Source organism: Rhinolophus sinicus, chromosome 12 (assembly GCF_057876585.1).
Source record: "Rhinolophus sinicus isolate RSI-liver-muscle chromosome 12, RSI-T2T, whole genome shotgun sequence".
NCBI classification, from domain to species: domain Eukaryota; kingdom Metazoa; phylum Chordata; class Mammalia; order Chiroptera; family Rhinolophidae; genus Rhinolophus; species Rhinolophus sinicus.
Genome location: NC_142512.1, coordinates 51,392,734 through 51,412,887, shown reverse-complemented (window position 1 = coordinate 51,412,887; position 20,154 = coordinate 51,392,734). Strand labels below are relative to the sequence as shown.

Genomic DNA, 20,154 nt, shown 5'->3' with positions numbered 1-20,154 from the left:
TGCCACATCCCTGTGTCCCAGGCGCACTGAGGGCCTGCCCGCTCCTCCGCTGCCAACAGGGCTGCCCCGCGACGACTTGCCCTGCACACTCACATACGTGTGTGCACAGGTGTGCATCTGTCAACCTGTGAGACACAACATGAAGTTTGCAAAAATGGTATGAAGTGAAAACTGAGTCCCCTCCCCCCCAGTCACGAGCCACCCAGTCCTCCCTAAAGCATCACCCGGTCTTATGTAACCACCCCCACCCCAAAAACACCTATGTCTGTACAAGCAAATATATGTTTGTACCTGAAGGAAAATACATTTGTACACAAGTGGTAGCAGACGACGCAGCCCGTTCTGCACCTCACAGCCCATTCTGCACCTTGCTCTTTTTCTCTTAACAGCAGTCCTCAAAACCGGTTCTGGAACCTTACGCTGTGGAGTATTTTCTTGTCGGGAAGTGCAATCATTTCTTTAGCCAGGGTGCTTCTCATGGACAACCAGGTCGTTTCTAAGCTTTTGCTGTTCCAGAACAGACTGCTGCTAGGAAATGCTGTCGTGTCACCCATGAACAGGCATGTCTGTAGAGGATAAATTTCTTGAAGAGTGTGCTTTTTTTTTTTTTAATTGGGGAATATCGGGGGAACAGTGTGTTTTTTCAGGACCCATCAGCTCCAAGTCAAGCTGTTGTTTTCACTCTAGTTGTGGAGGGCGCAACTCACTGGCCCATGTGGGAATCAAACCTGCGACCTTGGGGTTATGAGCACTGTGCTCTAACCAACTGAGCCAACCAGCCACCCCAGATATGTGCATTTTCAGTTTCGAGAGAATTACCAAATTGCTCTCTGAGGATGTCATACCGAGGGACAGTCCCCCAGTGCTGTGCGCGAGCATGCCTGGGTCTCCACAGACTGTCCAGTGCAAAATATTAGCACCCTTTCGGATCTTGGCCGAAGTGATAGGAAAAAATGGTTATCTTAGTGAGTTTCAGTGTACCTTTGTCGTATCGTGAGGTTCAGCATCTTTGTATATTTCAGAGTGATTTGTAATTCTTTTCTGCAAACTGTTCGGATCCTTTGCCCATTTTTCTGTTGGCTTATCTTTTCCTTACTGATTTATGGGAATATTTTTTATATCAGGAAAACAAGCTCTTTGTCCATGATAAAAGTCGCAAATATTTTCCCCCAGTTTGTCATTTTGTCGCTCCTTTTTGTTTATGGGCATTTTTTTTCCATGCACAGTTTTTATATAGTTGAAGGCATCAATCTGTTTTACGACTTTCTGGAGTTTTGTGTAGTACTTAGAAAGTTCTTGGAAAATATGCCACTTCACCGAGACTATATATTTTTAAACCCCTGTAATTTTTTTTCTAGTTCTTTTAGGATTTTGTTTTTCATGTTTAAAGCATTGATCTATCTAGCATTTATTTTGAGGTAAAGTGTGAGGAAAAGATTCAACTTTTCTTTTTTTTTCTTTTTTCCCCCAAATGACTGCCTAGCTGTTTCAAAGCCATTTGTGGAATAATCAATCTTTTCCACACTGGCTTGAAATTCTACTTTTACCATATCTGAAGTAATCCCATATGTATCGTGGTCTGTTTCGAGACTTTTTAGCCTATTGCTTCATCAGTCTACTTGTACAAGAACACACTGTTTTAATTATTGCAGCTTTAGAATATAGTTCAATATCTGTGCTAGTCTCCTCTACTTACTATTCTTTTTCAAAATTTTTTTGGCTATTGTTTTATTTTGTTTTTTTTAATGTTAACTTTAGAATCGCTTTGGCTTAAAAAAGAAACCCATCCTGTGTGTGTTTTCAAAATAAGGAAAACTTTAACAGAATGACATCTCTATAATGTTGCTTGTTTCTATGCACAATTCTCCTCTATTCTCAGTTATCTTTTTCCCACTGAGAAGATGGCTGACAGGGCTGTTGTGTACAGTTGTATACGTTGTGTACTGATCAATCCTAGGACGAAGGCTGAAAAGAGCTGCTGGCCCCCATCACTCGGGTCTGAGCTTTTTTCTCAGGTGTTATCTGTCCATCTGCATATACAATCAGTAGTAATAGTAGCTAAAAGTGCCAGGCACTTTTCTAAGTACTTTAAGTGGTTTATTTTATTAATTCTCACAACAAACCTATCCCCAATTTACAGCTAAGGAAACTGAAGTGCAAAAAGGTTAAGCAACTTGTCCAAGGTCAGTGATTTGTGTTACCCACCTGTGCATTCATGGCGCAGAAATCTATTCCTGCACATAAACACATGCAGACACAAATGCCCATGCACAGAGAGAGATATACACACAGAGAGACACACACACACGAACAGACACCCCCATACATACACAGATGCACTCAGACACACACACATGCACAACACAAACATGCATGCACACACTGCTTGCCCACCAGTCTGCTTCCCATCAGCATCTTTTCTTCCTGCAGAGCATACACCCCCAGTCACCTGCCATCTCCCGCTTTGGGGCAAAGGCCGACCCATCAAGGGAAACCCGCTGGCTGGCAGGGCTGGCTGCCACTGCTCTCAGTCCTGTGTGGGGCCTCCCTCCCAAATCCCTGGATCCTGGTGGCAGGGGGCCTTTCGGGGAGGCAGGGCAGTGACCTGTGGCAGGGGCTTCCGGAGAGGAGGCTTAGCCTCTCCCAGGCCACCTGGGGAGAATAATGTGGGATACGAGTGCAGAGCTCCTAGCTCAGGGCTGGTTGCCCAGCAGGTCCTCAGGAAAGGATAACACCCCCCTTCCCTCTTCCCCCAAGACATTACCTCCGGTAGCCTCTGGACTCAACCCATCCAAACCATTCAAGCAAAAGTTACCGGGCTCCAGGCTGGCACCCCCGGGAGAGCCCGAGGAGCGAACTGGCAAATAAATACAGAGCTGGGAGGAAATTGTCCAGCGAGTGGTTTACAGAGGCGAGGGGGTCTCGGTGCAGAGCGCCTGTGGGTGTGTGTGTGCCTGCAGGCACCCCTCTCCTTCCCACCCCCCGCCCCCCACTGTGCCGGCTCCCAGTCTGCCCCACATCCAAGGAATTGAATCACTCGGGGGGTTGGGAATGTTATTGTTTTAAAACAAACGAGTGATGACAGGAACTAACAGAGGGTTTTTAAAAACGCAATTCAAAGGGCTCTTGAAAACTGCTGGAGAATATGAATGCGCCTTTGAAGTGCGAATGTGCCCATTTGTTTAGCTGAGAGCTGAGCTGGCAGCCTCAATGAGCAGGCAGAGAATCATTTTTTCTAGCCAAATGGGTGCCTGCCGGCCTCTCCGCCCTCTGCCACCAGCCTGAGGTAGGCCAGGACCCCAGAGTAGCACTCTGAAAGAGGCACCTTTCCACCTGTTTGTAAGTCAATATGCTCACATGACAGTTGTTAAGGGTGATGGAGAAATGTAAGCAGCATCAAATCTGCCATTGAAACATCAGCCGTCAAACGGAGACACTGGTCCAGGGCGGGCATTCTGGACAGCCCTGCACCTGCTCTGCCAGCTGCCATCAGTCCACTCCCTTGTCTGCCTCTGGTGGCCCCCACGGTGAGGGTCGGTATCATGGATGGGGTTCAAGGAAGACTCACTCCCCCAAACAGTTGCAAGTTACACACTCATAAGATTGAGACCTCAGGCTTGGGGTGGGGATGCTATGCAGTCTGGCCAGTTGACCCGTGGTTTCTCTTGAGTTATCAGTCTGTGCTTGAGCCCAGAGTGAGGCCTTGACATAAATACTGAACTTACCTGACTATGGACACCCAGCTCTGGTTAAATCTGAGGGTGAGAGGATGGAATTGGGGTCCAGGGCTCCAGGTCCCATTTACGCTCCTGGAGGTCAGCCTGTGGTACAAGAGGGGCCCCGCTTCTCCCATTCCCAGTGGGCTGACCAGCCTGCCCCAGGGGCAGCTCAGTTCACTGCCTTCCACCCAAAGTCACCCCCTCCCCAACCCTTGACAACTGCCTCTTCCTTTGGTTTGTTCCGTTTCTCAGGCCAAAAGAATAGTGTCATGGTTGTCACCCTCTGGGCTTGTGGGGGAAAGTTAGCTCTCAGACCAAGGCCTGCCCAGGGCACCAGCCAGTGCAGAGTGCTGAGTCCTGAGGATGACAGCCCCCTCCCTGGCAGGGACAGTCACACTTGGTTTCTCTCCCTGTGTCTCCTGATGGGGAAATTGAGACTCAGAAAGATGAACACACCCACACAGCTGAAGTGGTAGGGTGAGCGTGGACTGGCTGTGGGTGCCGGGACCGCCCACCACTGGCCTGGAAGTCAGGTCACCCCATGCCTGCCCTGCCTGCAGCTTCCTGTGTGGCTCTGAGCACGCCTTACCCCCTCGGACACAGTGTGATGGGGTAGGTGCTGGACTTATTCTGGCAAGTCCAGAGCTGGGCTGAGCGGCCGTACGGTCGTGGAGTTGCTGAGCGTGTATCCCTTGTAACAACAGGAGACCTGCCGCGAGCATCAGCTGAGAAAGCCCTACTACACAGCGAACACTCACGAGTGAGCTACTGAGGGCTGCTTTCTGGAACTCGCTCACTCCAGCTGTCAAATGCAAGGGCCTCAGCAGCACACACTCTGGGAGTCAGTGTGTTCTTGCCTTGAACCCATCTCCTCCTGTCCACCTCCAGCTTCCATTCAGGTGCAGGGTCAAGCACTCAGCCTCTGCAGTTGGTCTGCTGTGCTGGCTCCTCCCCTTTCCACCTGTGGGGCCCTGGGTAGGTTTCTAACCCTGCTCTACAAGGTGGCTTATGGTTCTGTCTAGACGTGGGGTTGTGTGCAGATTAAATGAACATGTGTTAACGCTTCTAGAGCAGTCTGGAACCTAGCAGGTGCTTTAGTCCTTGTTGTTTCCAGATGCTGCCTCCGCCCAGGGCACGTGGGCTCAGTGACAGGCTAGGAGGCCCTCTCCCATTCCTCCACCTCTTCCTATGCTTTTGTCACCCGCTTGTGTATTTCATTCCTACCCTCTCTCCCAATGGTCAGAAGGACACAAAAGTCTAAATGGTCCCCTGGAGTGCATTGTGTTTGTCAAGGGGAGCTGTGGGGGCTCATCCTTGGCTGAGCTGAGTCAGGTCAGAAGGGTAGGGTGACTGCAGAGACGCGTAGCAATGCCTGAACCCCACCCCCACAGCCTGAGCAGCGGCTCTTCCTCTGTCCAGGCAGCTGACCTCGTGTGCGAATGGGGAGGTTGAGGCCAGGGCCAGAGGGGGCCCACTGGTTGGACTGGATTCCCCGGAAGCCAGACTGACCCAAGTTCAAGGTCTTCCTAGCCATGTGACCTTAGGCAAGTTATCTGGCTGTCCTGCTCCCTCTGCATAAGGGCACTAGGGTTCTAAATGAGCAGCCAAACGCAGGTGAGCAGGTGCTAACCGTGGCTTTGTCTCTGTCTCCCACAGATGACGTGGCCCCCTATTTCAAGACGGAGCCAGTGAGGACACAGGTGCACCTGGAGGGGAACCGCCTGGTGCTGACGTGCATGGCTGAGGGCAGCTGGCCGCTGGAGTTCAAGTGGCTCCACAACAACAGGGAGCTGACCAAGTTCTCCCTGGAGTACAGGCAAGCCGCGCCTCCCCTCCCACCCTCCTGGCCACCAGGGTCACTGCCATGCCCGGAAAGGGTGCCGCGGTGGGGGGGTCTGTGTGGCAGTTGGAGGGCTGGGGCTCTCGCTCTAGTGCTGCTGGGAGGCTGGGGTGGCAGAAGACAGACCTGCCTCACGAGTGCGAAGACCTAGCCCTGCTGAGCTCAGCAGAGCATGGCTGGGAGGTGGGCCTGGGCGCTGCCCAGACAGGGTGGCCCATGCGACAGTGGACGGGGTGGAGGTGGTGATCGGGGTCAGGGAGCTTGCTACCAGCAGCTGGACAGCCACCGTGGCTGTGACCAGTGCCGCTTCCCTCCCTCCCTACTGAGAAGAACCCTGCTCTGTCTAGGGGACGCTATAGGGTGGGCCTGGGTCCAACGGAGGGATGCAGCGACCTGGGATCAGTAAGGGAGGAACATATGTACTTGGGGGGCAATTCAGGTGGCACATGGAGGTGGCCCGCCCAGGACCTTTGAGTTTATCTCCATTCCCTGTTTGTGCCCAGGCACTGAGCTCTGGGCTGGGCTGACCCTTCTGTCTCCAGGACACTGCCAAGTGGGGAGAAAGGCTAGGAAAGAGAGAAAACACTTCTCCGAAGGGGGTTTTGCTGTTAGAAGTGTGAACCGGAAGCAGCTTCTCCCCCAGCCCAGCTGGCCGCCCACTCTTCCTCGGGGCGGGGCCTCCCTCTGGCTCCTCTCCTCCCATCTGGGCCTTTTTTATTGGCTCAACCCAGTGGCTGGTGATTAATCCCCTGGCCTGATGTGCATAATCTGTTTTGTTGGGGAAACAAGATTGTCTGGCCCTGGGGATGTTGATACAAATCTGCTGCCAGGGACAAGAATGCAAATGAGAGGAAGGGATTTAATTGCTTGAGGATCTGTCCTTTCCCTAAAGGAGCCATCTTTTTTTTTTTTTTTTTTTTTTTTTTTTATGAAACAGGCAGCCCAGAGTTTGGGATGACCCCCACCCCCAGGTTCCTTCTGCTTGGACCCTGGACTAGATTGGCTGGTGGGTGTGACCACGTTGGCAAAAGTGGGAGCAGTGAGGCCCCATTCCCCTCTGGATGGTGAGAGATCGGGAAGGAGGCCCTCCAGTGCTGGCCATTCTGAAGGGAGCCCACAAAGAAAAGGTGGGGCCTCCCTGAGCAGCCCTTGCAACGGCTTTCAGCTGGGGGCCCAGAGCCACTTCTGACCGCTATCTGGCAGCCCTGGGCAGTTTGACAGCCTCTGTGAAGAGCCCCTGCTTCCTCTTGGATGCTGCACAAGCTTGAATGGGAGGGAGCACCAAGAGCAGGCAGGTGGCACACCACCATGGGTGTCAGTGGTGCTGGGGCCCCCAGGAGCCGGAGGCAGGATCTAGGAGAAGGAGAGTTGGTTCTTTTTCTGGTCCACAGCCACTCTTTTGGCGCCCTGGAACTGCAAGGATGCAAGGGTGGGCATTGCACAGAAGCAGGTTCCAGCTCACTTGACGGTCAGACTTGCCCAACCATGAAATGGGCTTCCTTTGGAAACAGTCAGCTCTCTGTCCCTGGAGGCATCCAGGTCAGGGGCAGGGTCCAGCTGTGGATAATGGTAATGATAATAATCGCGGGCAATGAGAAAGCACGTGTTATATGGAGACGTTATGATGTGCGCTCTGTGATGAGCCCATCTAATCCTGCCAGCAACCCTGTGACGAGGATCAATGACAATATTTGCCCCATTCTACACCTGAGCAAACTGAGGCTGAGAGAGGTTAAACAATTCACTCAAGGTCGAGTTGTTGAGATGGTCTTCCAATAGAGGTCGTCTGACCCTAGGGCTGGAATTCTTTACCATCCACCACCGCCTCTCATTAATGAGTACCCTAAGCAATCTTTCTGCTAACTGTCCTCTGCAAGTTCTAGACAAGAAAGAAGTGGGGAGAAAGCACATATGCCATCTCAGAGCTTGGCTGGGTGTAAGTTTTTCAGGGGACACAAATGAGCTTCCACTTAGGAAACACATCCCCCTGCATCCTCACCCCCAAGAAGGCTGGCTATTATATTAGGACATGGCGGCAGCCATGTGCCCAAGTGCAGGTCAGTCAGGATTTTCCTCTAATCCAGGTGTGCTGTACCCGCACGGAAAGGTCTGCACCCCTCAGTATGGCCCTCAGAACTCTGCGTGGTCTGCATCTGATAGTATCTGCCCTAAATCCTGCTGTTCCCACCTGAGGTAACACGCTCCCACCGAACGAGAATATCACAGGACAGTTCCCTGCTGGAGCCCTCTTTTTTGCTGTTGTCCAAACTGTCCGAGCCACTCTCTGCCCTGCTGACTATCCATAATACATCCTATTACACTTCACCTTCTAGTTATTTACATAGGATACTATGAATAGACCGTAGAACCGAGGTCAGCGTTTCAGGACCCTGGCAGTTCCAGGGACCTCAGGACTTAGAACAAAGAACTTGGTACTGCCAGGCCGTCTCTCCTCTGGGCTGCTCAGCTGTGCCCACTTCTGGGTTCAGACTTTATTCTCATATGGTGAATGACAGTGAGAAGTTCAAGAATCACAGGCTTAGAGCCACATGATTTCAGAATAGAAGGAACGTCCCTGGAAGTTTCACATAGAAAGTCCCAGGGAAGGATTCTGATTGGCCCAGCGTGTATCACCCCTGGCCAATCCCAGGGGGCAGCAGAATGGAGGAGTACTGTGACTGGCCAGGCCTCCATCAAGTGTCTACTCCAGGCCATAGGACGCAGTGTGTAGCAGCCCCCACACTAGAGCCACATGGTAGGAAGGAGAGCAAGAGCTATTAGCAGAATGGAAAAGGGTGATGGGGCAGACAGAAGTCTACTTCACCACCCATGTCCACTCACAATGAAAGTCTGGCTCACAGCAGGTGCTTTTTCTTACTTTTCTTTTAATTTTGAAAATGTTCAAATCTTAGAAAAATTGTAAGTATAGTACCATAAATACCTGTATATGTTCTACCATTCACCAATTGTTAATATTTTGCATCTGTACTCTCTCCACGCACATATGTACGTGTATGCGTGCACTTTGCTCGCTGGGTTATTTAAGAATGAGTTGCAGATATCGTGTCACTTCACCCATATGGACAACTTCCTAAGAACAAGGAATTCTTCTACGGAAGCACAGTGCAATTTTCACACTCGAGAAATTTCACATTGCTACAGTACTATACTTTCTAATACGCAGTTCATATTCCAATGTCTCCCTTTGTCCCAATTATGTCCTTAGTGGTTATTTTTAGTGGTGGTGTTGTTGAATACAGGATCTAATTAAGGACCACACATGGAATTTAGTTGTCATGGCTCTTAGACTTTAGACTCTTTAAATCTCTACCTATCCCTCATTGTTTTATCTTATCTTCCATGGCATTGACATTTTTGAGAGCTCAGCCAGCTTTGCAGAATGTCCCCCATGTGGATTTGTCCGGTTATATCCGCATAATTACAATCACGCTAAACGTTTTTCAGCGAGAATAGTCCATAGATGTGTATCCTTCTCAGGGCTTCATATCCAATGTCATTTTGCCCCATTATTGGTGACGGTAGTTTTGATCAACGGGTCAACATGATGTTCACCAGATTTCTCCATTGTCAAGGTCCTGAGGTATTTTCTCCCCTTTGGATGATAACTTGAGACGGTGTGAATATTCTTTTCTCCAGGAATCTCCCACCCAGTATTTAGTATCCATTGATGACTCTTATCTGAATCAATTATTACTGTGGTGGTTGTGGTAAGCAGATTTTCTATTTCTATCATTCCTTTTACTTGTATTAGTTGGCCTTCTTTTGTAAAAAAAAAAAAAAAAAGATCTTTCCTTTCTCACCCCCTTTAAGATAATTTAGCACCAGTATGAGCTCATAGTTAATTTTTCCTACTCAGTGGGTTTTAATCCACCCGTCATTATTCATTTTGACGCTCATAGTAACCCAGGCTTGGCTATTGGAGCTTCTTCAAGCTGGATCCTGGGTCCTTTTGACATGTCCTCCATTGCATTTCTAGCACTTTCTTGCTTTTTGGCTCAAAAAATGTTCCAGATTCAGCTTTTAAGTAAATGTATCCTGAAACTTACATTACGTAAGAGGTTGGCCAGCTTCTCATCCCAGGGTTCTCCAACCACCGCTTGCTGCTGAGGACTTCCTCGCCTCTTGCAAACCCCAGGCGTTAGGTCAGGTGACAGTATCCAATTTCAGGCAGAAAGATGGCTGAATTTACTCAGCAAGTGGAGAGAAAATAAGACTGGAAGTGCTGACATAAATTTAACTATGTTTCCCACCCTGTTGCCAAAGGAAGAAGTTTGCATTCATGTCCAGTCTCCGGAGGTCTTTATTCTCAGTGGGATCCGTGACAGAATGGGCCGGGGGTGTGTGCATGCGTGTGTGTGTGTCACATCTGCAGGAAAGAAAGCCTATGCATCCCTCTGAGTGACTATGGCAAGTTTGTGGGTCCACATCTATCCATGGGGGGCAGAGTGGAAATGGCATGGATTGTGGAGTGTAGACCAACTGATACAGTCGCTCTGCTGCCCCTTACCAGCTCTGTGACTTTGGGCAGAATTTCTTAGCCACCTACCTTTGCTCATGTTGGAATCAGCTACAGCAATGCCTACTTTAGAGGGTTCTAGTAAGGATTAAATGAGATTCTGTAAGATAAGTCCAGTCCCCAGTGCAATAGACATGCAATAAACGGTACCCATGAGAATCATACAGGATATCCGCCTTGTTAGGATAACGGGCACAAATCTGGTAAGAAACCCAGCCGGTCTCCTGTTGCAGGTGAGCACACCTGCCCCCACGCTGTCCCGGGAGCTGTGCACACCTACTCCAACGACACCACTTAGGGCCCAGGGTCCTTTTTAGAACTCCTCTCGTCAAGTGCTGTGAGAGCCCCTTGTTGGTGACACGTCGTATCCATTTTGAAACCAACCTTGAATTCCCAGATTGGGAGATAGTGACTTTAACGGTTGGGGGGTACCACTTGGGTACAAAGCAAAAGGTAATAAAATGAGACCTCCTTTCCCAGGTAGGTGGGATACTGTCTGGGGAGAACCTCCCAAAGGTTTAGGCGGCGGCCCCACTGCCCACCCCTACCCGTGGGACAGGCACATGTCTCCACAGTGACTGCTGGCGTGTGCTCAGGGGTGTGCGGGGAGGTCGGATACAATACTCAGATGTGTAAAGTCTAATGTGTTAGAGAGAGAGAGAGAGACAGAGAGAGAGAGTGAGAGTGTGTGTGTGTGTGTGTGTGTGTGTGTGTGTGTGTGCGATTCCTTCACAGTCTTGTATACATGTTAATGGTTGTGAGTGTGTCTGTGCAAAGCATGTGGATTTGTTTATGTAACTTCCTAACTATGTGGGGGGTAACTCGTGTAAAGGTCAGGCCCTCTTGTGTTGCCGCTGGAACCTCTTCCATCAGACTGCAACCCCCTCCTCCCTCTTCTCGGCCCCCCACCCCTCCAGGGGCCATCACCCCAGGCTGAATCAATGCAGCCTCAGTTTGCATCCCTTTCACCACCCCGGGCTACAAGCCTGGGGACAATGCCACCTGCTCAGGAATTGGCAGATCAGGCAGTATTAATGGAGGAGGAGGGAGGGAAGATGGGATGGTACCTACCTGCCCTTGTGACCACATCGTGACAAAGTCATCGGCCAGATTATTCTATCCTTTCCTAATAATGCCTTCTCCCACTATTATCCTCACACTTAAAATTAAACAGGAAAACAAATCAGCTAGGCGGAACACACACACACACTTAGATTCTCCCGCAGAATCAGGGCTCACACCCAGAGGAGAACTACAGTTTATGGAGGGTCACTCTGTGCCAGGTACTTTCATCCATCATCTCACAGCAACACCAGGAGGTGAGTGTTATGACCCTCATTTGGCAAACGAGGCCCCTAAAGCTCAGAGAAGTTCCAGCACTTGCCTGAGGTCACCTAGAGAGCAAGTGGCAGATCCAGGAGGCCTGTCTGACCTAAGTGTGTTCTGTCCTGTCTGCACAGATACACACAGTTTCCTGACCGGGCCCCTTCTGCCGCACCCCTGTCCCTGTGTGTCATTCTTCTAGCCCAGGAGGCAAGAATCCAGGGCCCTCAGACCCTACTGAGGGGTAAGCAGGGAGTGTGAGACCAACTGAGGTCGAGTCCTGCTCCCAGGGCCCCAGATGGCCCCTGGTTGGCATGGAGAAAAGCATGTGCGTGGAGGGGAAGACCAGGTGAGCCAGGCCAGGCCCCCACGTGTCTTTTGAGAAACTGCACAGGCGCAGTGGTGGGGAGAAGAAAACCCTCAGCCGAGGCAGAGACTCACATGTGTAACCGCCATGGTAAGAGGCACCAAACAGGAAGCATGCAGAGACACTGCAGCCTTTGAAATTCTTCAGAGGCCAGGATGAAGAGAAACTCCCAGGCCGGCTGCTTTGTCTCTCCATTATCCCCTGGCCTCCCCTCAGAAGTGAGTAGAAGTGAGAGCAGGCAGCGGAGGCTAGGGAGGCAGAGCTGGCTGGCTTCCCTGAGGGCGTTGGAGCACAAGCCGTGTGAGTGCCAAGAGCCCAGCCAAGCTCTTACTGGCAGCCATTCTGGGAGATTGGTGCTATTATTATCCTCCTCATAGCTGGGAGTCACAGCTCAGAGGGGTTCAGCAACCTGCCCAAGGTCACACAGCCATACCTAGAGAGTCAGGTTTCACCTAGGATCTTTCAGACTCGAAGCCTGCGACCCTCCACCTGCTCTGTATCATCTGTCTAGCTGTGCATATCCTTTCCCAAGGCAGTGGCACTGCCTGGGCCCAGCTTTCTGGGGATGGCTCAGCCAGCCTTCTAAAGTGCTGCGGAGGGAGAACTATTCATGGGTAACACATGAACATGGGCCTGGCCCTGACCTAAGTGCTTCATGTATGTGAACGCATGATAACAAACGCTCCCAGCATACGTGGTGCCGAGCGCCTGCTGGCCACGTCCACGTAGGCTCTTGTTCTCAATTACTGCACACCAGCCGCTCCCGCTGGGGAAGTGTCTGGATAGTGAGGAGTGCAAGGCTTCGGGGGTCAGTTCCTACCCCAGGCCTGAAGTCACAGAATTAAGATGAGCGCCGGTCTTCTCCCTCCAAGTCTGGTAAGGGCACGTCAGGAGATGCCGACGCTTGCTCCTCAGGCGGACATTAGGACCTTCTGCCTGCCTGGCACCGAGCTAGGCAAGGAGGCCAATAGGACACGGTGCCAGCCCTGCCCTCCCTGCTGCCCTTTGAAAACCTTTGTCCTAGCCGAGGAGCAAGATGTGTGCTCGTGGCCTCTAAGTGCCTGGGCTAAGGAGTGACAGCAGGTGACAAAGGCAGGAGAGTGTCCTAGAGAAGTTTGGGGCAGCCTCTGGAAGATGTAGAACTTGAATGGAGAGGAAGAGCCATTGGGGATGACCCTCCTGGCACAGACACTGGGTGCTGGTGACAGGAGGACGCTTGCCCTCACAGAGCACACAGTCCTGAGTGGAAGCAGAATTCAATCATTCTGCAAGTATTAAGGGATTCCAGTTTTTATCAGGGCAATCGAGTGAAAGCAAAGGATAAAGAAGACGTCACTGAGGATGCTGAGACCTAGAGAATGAGTTGCGTTTGCCAGGACGGGGGGTGGCGGGAAGGGGGACACTAAGGGAGCCACGTGTACAGATGCTGAGGCAGGAAAAGCTGAAGGACCACCAGAGTGGACAAGGAGGGCAGGATGCTGTAAAGTGGACGGGGCGACTCGGTGGAGGCTTGTCGGCTCTCTCAGGGAGCTCTTATCTGATGCTAAAAGCTGTGTGGGGCTCTTGACTGGCTTTTCACAGGGAAGGGATATGATCAGATGTGCATCTAAAAAGTATGTAGCTAAGCGGCTGGGTGGAAAGTGGACAGGAGGAGAGCTGTTGGGAGCTGGGTTGGTCAGCCGTAGTGGTAGCGGATGACGGCTTGGGCCATTTTGGTGACAGTGTGGAGACGGGAGGAATGGATGGGTCTGAAACTTATTTCGGAGGTGGAATTGACAAGACCTGATGGTCAGCTGGACATGGGGTTGAGGGAGGAAGGTGGATGGTTGGCCGTTGATGAAGGGAAGACCAGAAGAGCAGGGGCTTTGTGGGAAGGTGAGGCAGCAGGTACAGGTGTCCAACAGGCGAGCGGATACTCGCGCCTGGAACAGAGAAGAAAAGCCTGAGCTGAAGATCTGGATTTAGGAGTCACCAGTGTCAAGGTGACAGTTGACACGATGGGAATGGGCAGAATGAGAGAATGGACACAGCACCAGAGGCCCAGAAGGTTGATAAGTAAAGGAGGTGAAAACCACCCAGCAGAATGAAGCCCAGAGGCCAAGACGGGCACATCTGGAGATTGGGGCGTCCCAGAAGGGAAGAGGGCGTTTAGAGAAGGATCGAGTTGCCAGCTGTGTCAACTGTGGCTGGATACTGACAACTACCGGCTACATTTAGGGACCCGGATGTCTGGTGACTCTAGGGAGAGTGAGAATGGGCGCGTGGAGGAGAGAGTGAAGGATGGAGAAGTGGAGGCAGGCTGAGCAGGACGTGATGGACCAGCTGACACGCCCTGGGAGGGGAGGTGGGGACACAGCTGGCACGAGATGGCGCAGGGAAGACAGTGGCTGCCAGGAAGAACATTCTGGGCTGCAGCCTGCAGGTGGTGGGCAATCTTTAGAGGATTTTGGTCAACGGAGCTCAAGACCCTGTGTAACCTGATCCTGTCCCTCTTTCCAGCCTCTCTTCTCTCCAACCCTCTTGGTTAATGGGTTGAACAAGTAACTTACTGATGGTCTCTGCTGTTTAATGCCACCATGCTTTTGGCTCACTTCTCCTCCACTTATACCGTCCTTACACACCTTTGTGACCTGATATTCCAAGATTCAGCAGCAAGGTGCCCCCAGTAGAAAGCCCAGTCCTGACCTGACTCACTGTATGCCTTTTGGCAAATTGCTTAACCCCTGCCAAGTCTGTTCAATGGGAATAATTCAGCTCGTAGCTGGGTTGTAAGTGTCACGTGAGATCAAGCATGCGGACGGGTGTCTCGTCTGGTCATCAGTGTCTCCATACGTGGAAAGGGTGGCCTGGAAGCCACCAAGTCAATACCGCCCACCTTTCTCCTCCCAGTGGCAGGCTATCTATCCCACCTCAGTCTTTCTGGCCACGGTTTCATTCCCACCCTCCTGGGAAGTCCTGGCTCCGCATCCTTAGTGAAGCCAGATCCCACCTGCCGGATCCCAGCCTCTTTGGAGATTTACTCCAATTCAGCTGTGAGTTTGGACATCTTGTCTGAAAATTGAAGGCTGCTGGTGAGAGAGCTGAAGTGCAGGAATTCGTTATGATGGGCATAAATTGAATTTTAATAGAGATGTACGTGGCATGGAGCCAGTGTACTCAGGCAGAGGGAAGATAGTAATTAAAAGTTAACGAGTTTAGAAATGCGGGAATCCTCCGGGAGGGATGGGGGAGGTGGGCGGGGAGAAGCAAGAGGCCCCCAGCCAGCCCTGCCGTCCTTCCTCTGACCTGGAGGCCCTCTTCCTGCTCCTGAGGATCCAGAAGCGAGAGGGCTGCAGGGAGCCCAGCAGGCCCCGTGGGCTGACCTGCCCGCCCCTCCGTGTCTGCACGCATTGGGGGTGTATGCACCAGGCGCCTCCAACAACGGGGATGGTGGCAGAGTCTGCCATGAAAAGACAGTGACTAGAGCAGGATTTCGAAACCCGGGCGCTACCAACCTTTGGGGCTGGATAACCCTTTGTTGTGAGAGCTGCCCCATGCATTTCAAGGTGTTTAGCGGTACCCCTGGCCTCTACCCGCAACATGCCAGTAGCCCCCTCCCCCAGATGTAACAACCAACAATGTCTCCAGACATTGCCAGTTGTGCTTTGGGCTGGGGGGGAGGGACGGGGAGGCACATTGCCCCCATTCAGAACCAGCTCCCTAGGGCGAGGCGCTGGTGCCCCCCACTCCAGACTCTCCCAGTTGGAGCCAGAGCTGGCCCTCTGCGTGCAGGCGACCTGTCATGTTGGGGTCAGGGGTCTGGCCCGGGAGGAAGCGAAGGCCGGCCCCTCCAGCTCCTCTTAGGTATCTCCCCTGCCCCGCTTTGTCTTTTCATGACAATCCCAGTAGATGGTACTTCATTGAGTTGCACAGAGTGGCTTTCATTGATGCTTCATTTGGTCCTCGGTGTGGGATGAGCAGGGCAAGTATGACAACTTCATTGCACAAAATAAAGCACAGGCTTGGAGAGACTGAAAGCCTGGCCCAAGCTCATTCACCTAGTGAGCAGAAGAAGCCAGCTCCCCAAGTGTAAATAATGCACTCCCGTCTCCTCCAGCAATCCTGCTAAAAGCATCGCTGGAGGGCTTGAGGCCACTGCTGGAGGAGAACATGGGGTCTCGGTTACCTGTAGCAGCCCTGATGTGGTTTGCACAGGTGCCCCCCAAAAGCCTCCTAACATGGCCTCGAGGCCCTACAGCTTGGCCTATCGCCCCCGTCTGGGGTGGAGGCCCCCCTACTGTAGGACAAGGTTATTCCTGGACCGGAGGGGCCCACCTCAGCCTGGGGGATCGCTGGTGACAGAAGAAGCCCAGAGAGAGAGGCGGATGGGAAGGAGAGCCGCTCCCAGAGGGTCAAGGCAGGTGGTGGGCAGCCAGGAACATAGCTGGCGCCCTGGGCCTCAGGTTGACGTTGTAGTAATTATGTCAATTAAGACAAATAAGTTCAAAATGTACGGGGAAAGAAGGGAAAAAGAAGCAAAAGTCTCTAAAACATTGGCTATCTCTGTTTCCGTAGCAACCTGTTCCTCACACACTCATCAGTGGGTCCTGGCTTGGGGAAGAAGAGGGCCCTTCAGCCCTGAGGAAGCTGGGGATGGATGGTGGGTGTCACCTGTCCTGACCCAAGCTAAGGGCAGTGGGGGTAGGTGGGGGCACACGCCCAGGGCCTTGAGAGAGTCACAGAGCTACAGAATGGCTCCACTGGTTCCTAAGCCAGTTTTCTGTCTTATCACTGGGACACTGCAGCCCTGAGAGGAAAAGGACCCTGTGGAGACCGGGCGTGAGTTAGGGTCAGAATTGGAATTCAAACCTGGGCCCCTCAGACTCCCCGCAGCGCCACTTGGATCACACTGGGCTACCCAGCTGTGCGGTGTCCTGGCACAGAAGGCAAAGGCTCCAAGACCCAGCTTGATGTGGTGACATTTCCCTCATCAGGCTGAGCATTCAGGATATGGGGGTGGGGTGGCACACACTGTGTTGGAGCACACCCTGCAAGGTCAAGGAGGGCACCCGCTGGTTCTGCCTTCACCTCTCCCTCCCCTTGGGTGCCCTCTGAGTTCTTCCGGTGTCCTTGCGTCTCCATGGTTCAGAGAGTCACTCCAAGATGGCAGGGCCCTGAGAACCCTTGGGGGTGGGCAGACAGCACATGTCCATGAAGCCATGGGTCCCCTGAAGCTGGGCAGGCAGGAAGGAGCTGCTTTCTCAAAGGTCCCCGTGTGCCCTCACTTTTGCTGACACTCTCAGTGGGCACAGCTCTGCATGTCCATCCACGGTCCACGTGTGGCACCCAGCACGACCCACCACCCAGGCACACACAGTGTTAGTGTTACCTCACAGGGCAGTTATTAGACTTCCCATTTTATAGATGTAGAAACTGAGGCCCAGGAGGTAAAGGGACACATCCAGGGGCACACTGTATATAAACAGGATGGAGCAAGAGACGCAGACTGAAAAAGAAATGTCTAGAATCCACAGGTGTGTATTCAAGCCACACACTCCCTTCAAGCCACACACTCTCTTCTCCCCCCTCACCTCCTCTCAGTTTCCTGTGACTGACAGATTTTCCACATTCAATCCTGGGCACCCTGGGAACAGGGGCCCAGACTTCACAGCTACAGAATAGAACATGCAGATGAAGCCCTGGCTGCCGCTTTTAATGAAAGGCTCTCAAGGAAAGCCCTTCTCTGATGAACTAAGGCTATTTATTTCAACCACAAGGAAATTCAACATGCAAAGTAGGAAGGGTTTGATCATTCATCACCTGAAATTGACAGGCTTAAATTTGGCCTGAATCCCTGGTAACCAGTCCACAGGGATGGGTACCGGGTGGGCGGGCGGGGGGTGGGTGGGTGGGGCCTGGGTCCCTGAGGAGGCAAGAGAGATGGTCCCCATCAGATGCACATGGTTTTTGCCTGGAATATTCCAATATATGGAAATGAGATGTTCATTCTTTCTCCCTACACTTGCCCTGGAGACCCCCACTTGCCCTGGGAATCTCCCTCTTTTCTGTCCCCTGATCTTCCTGTACCCTGCCCCCTCTTAGCTGTCAGCCAGGACACAGAACCTGACTAGACTTTGACTCAGTTATGCACTCAGGAGGCAAATAGTCTAGACAGATGCCTGGGGAGTTAGTAATGACCCCTGCTTCCAGGGGTTGCCTCCGTGCCTGACTCCCCTTCCCCACCCATACCCCTCAGAGCCCCTCTCAGACCCATTCGTGGGATTTCTCAATGTGGCAAGGTTCAGATGGTCTCTCCCTGTGTCTCTGTCCCCCCAGTGCTGTGGCCCACTTCTCAGCTTTCTGACTATTGGGGCCCCCATGTGTTTGTGCTCTGAATTTCCACCCAGCCAAGACCCTGGGGCACAGATCCTCCTGGGAGTAGGCTTGGAGGACAGGGCAGCAGGTGAGAACAGAGTTCAGCTCCAACTGGCAGCCCCTCGGGGCTGGAAGATGCCAGAGAATTCTCAGCTCAGTGGGAGCAGGGAACAGGAGGAGACTCACGGAGAGTTTGGAGAAGGAAGGGGCCATTCGTCCTGCAGGATGAGGAATAGTAGCCTAGAAAGACAATCTCCCCACAAGACATGGGCACAGACCCTGACCCTGGAACCCTAGGGGATATGCAGAGTGGGGTCCCGCCCTCAGGAGCAGGCCCAGCCTGACCCCGGCCACATCCTCTGGTCAGTTAACTAGTGCTGCCCAGAAAACCACCCCAAACCTTAGAGGCTTAAACAACCCGATCTGTAATTTCTCTGCTGGCCTTTCCTGGGCCTCTCTCTCTCGAAGTTGCTTTGGGCTGGCACTCAGCTGGGGCTGGGCTCAGGGACAGCTGGGCCTCACCCTTCCTGTGCTTCATCAACCTTTGTGGAGGGTGTTCTCAGGGCAGGGGTCTGCGAGGTGGAATGTACAAGCTGAAAGGCTCTTGAGGCCTAGGCTCTGGAATGTTCCACCACATTCTATCAGTGGAAGCAAGTCACGAGGCCAGCCCAGACTTTTTTTGGGGGTTGTGGGGTTGGAGTGTGGACTCCGGATCCTGATTGGAGTTCCTGCAAAATATTAGGGCCATGCTCTTGCGTGCCCTGGCCTGGCAGCTGCATGGATCACCTTTTCCAGATGGCAGCTCTGCAGCGGTTACCCAGGGCCGCGCTAACACAGTTCTTGTCTGGTTCCCCCCTCCCCAAGTATCTCTGAAGTCAGCTCCAAGGGTAACTTTGAAACCCAAAGAGACTAGGCAGAGATTGGAGGTGAGTGGTGGTAGACGACGGCCAGAAAGGTCAGGGAGGGTGGGGTCTTTTCCGGGGCCAGATACCCAGGGGCTGAGTAGATGTACAGAAGGGCAGAGAGGGAAGTTGGCTCAGGGTGCTAGGGCTCAGAGCAGCCCTTGTCACAGCTCCTGGCAGTCACAGGTCAGGCTCTGCTCCGCGGGCTGGCCTACTGGGCAAGGGCTTGTCCTAGATGAGTGGGCATTGGACCCAGGGCTATAAGAGGACGCCGAGGGCAATGCCCCCTTCTCCCAGGCCAGATGACTAAGCGAATGATAATACCGTGTTTCCCCGAAAATAAGTCCTAGCCGGGCAATCAGCTCTAATGTGTCTTTTGGAACAAAAATTAATATAAGACCTGGTATTATATTATATCATACCATATCATATCATATATCATATCATATATTATATAAGACCTGGTCTTATATTATAGTAAAATAATACCAGGAATTATATTATATTATATTATATTATATTATATTATATTATATTATATTACATTACATTACATTATATTGGACTCGGTCTTATAGTAAAATAAGACCGGGTCATATATTAATTCTTGCCCCAAAAGATGCATTAGAGCTGATGGTCCGGCTAGATCTTATTTTTGGGGAAACAGTAATGTCTGAAATGCCAGTGGCAGCTGGCCCTTTGTGAGTGCTTACCATGTGCCTCATGCCAGGCTCTGTCCTAAGTACTTTACAGGTATTATTTCATCCTCCAACGTGCCTTCAGGTAGGGATTAGAGTGTGGTGGCTAAGAGCACAAAATCTGGGAGCAGCCTCCTGGGGCTCTGCCTCCTACTGGCTGTGTGGTCTTGGGCAAGTTTCTTAACCTCTCTGAGCCTTGATGGTCTCATCTTTTTCTTCTGCCAAGTTTGGATAAAATTAATTCTGACCTGACAGAGTAGTTAATGAGGAGTGACTGCATTATCATATATGAAGTGCTTAGAACAATGCCTGGCCTATATATTATTATTATTATTATTATTATTACTCCTATTTTATAGATGAGGAAATGGAGGCACAGAGAGATTAGGCAACTTGCCCAAGGTCACACAGCCA

At 51.8% G+C, this 20,154-nt stretch overlaps 1 protein-coding gene across 2 annotated transcripts in view; it reads left to right on the top strand.

Annotated features, from left to right (window-relative positions):
- Positions 1-20,154, top strand: part of SDK2 (sidekick cell adhesion molecule 2) — a 246,206-nt gene that overhangs the window by 109,662 nt on the left and 116,390 nt on the right. For both annotated transcript variants that reach the window (XM_074319611.2, XM_074319612.2), the window contains exon 2: positions 5,376-5,535. In XM_074319611.2, the coding sequence (XP_074175712.2) occupies positions 5,376-5,535 (160 nt within the window). The remainder of the gene's footprint in view (positions 1-5,375; positions 5,536-20,154) is intronic.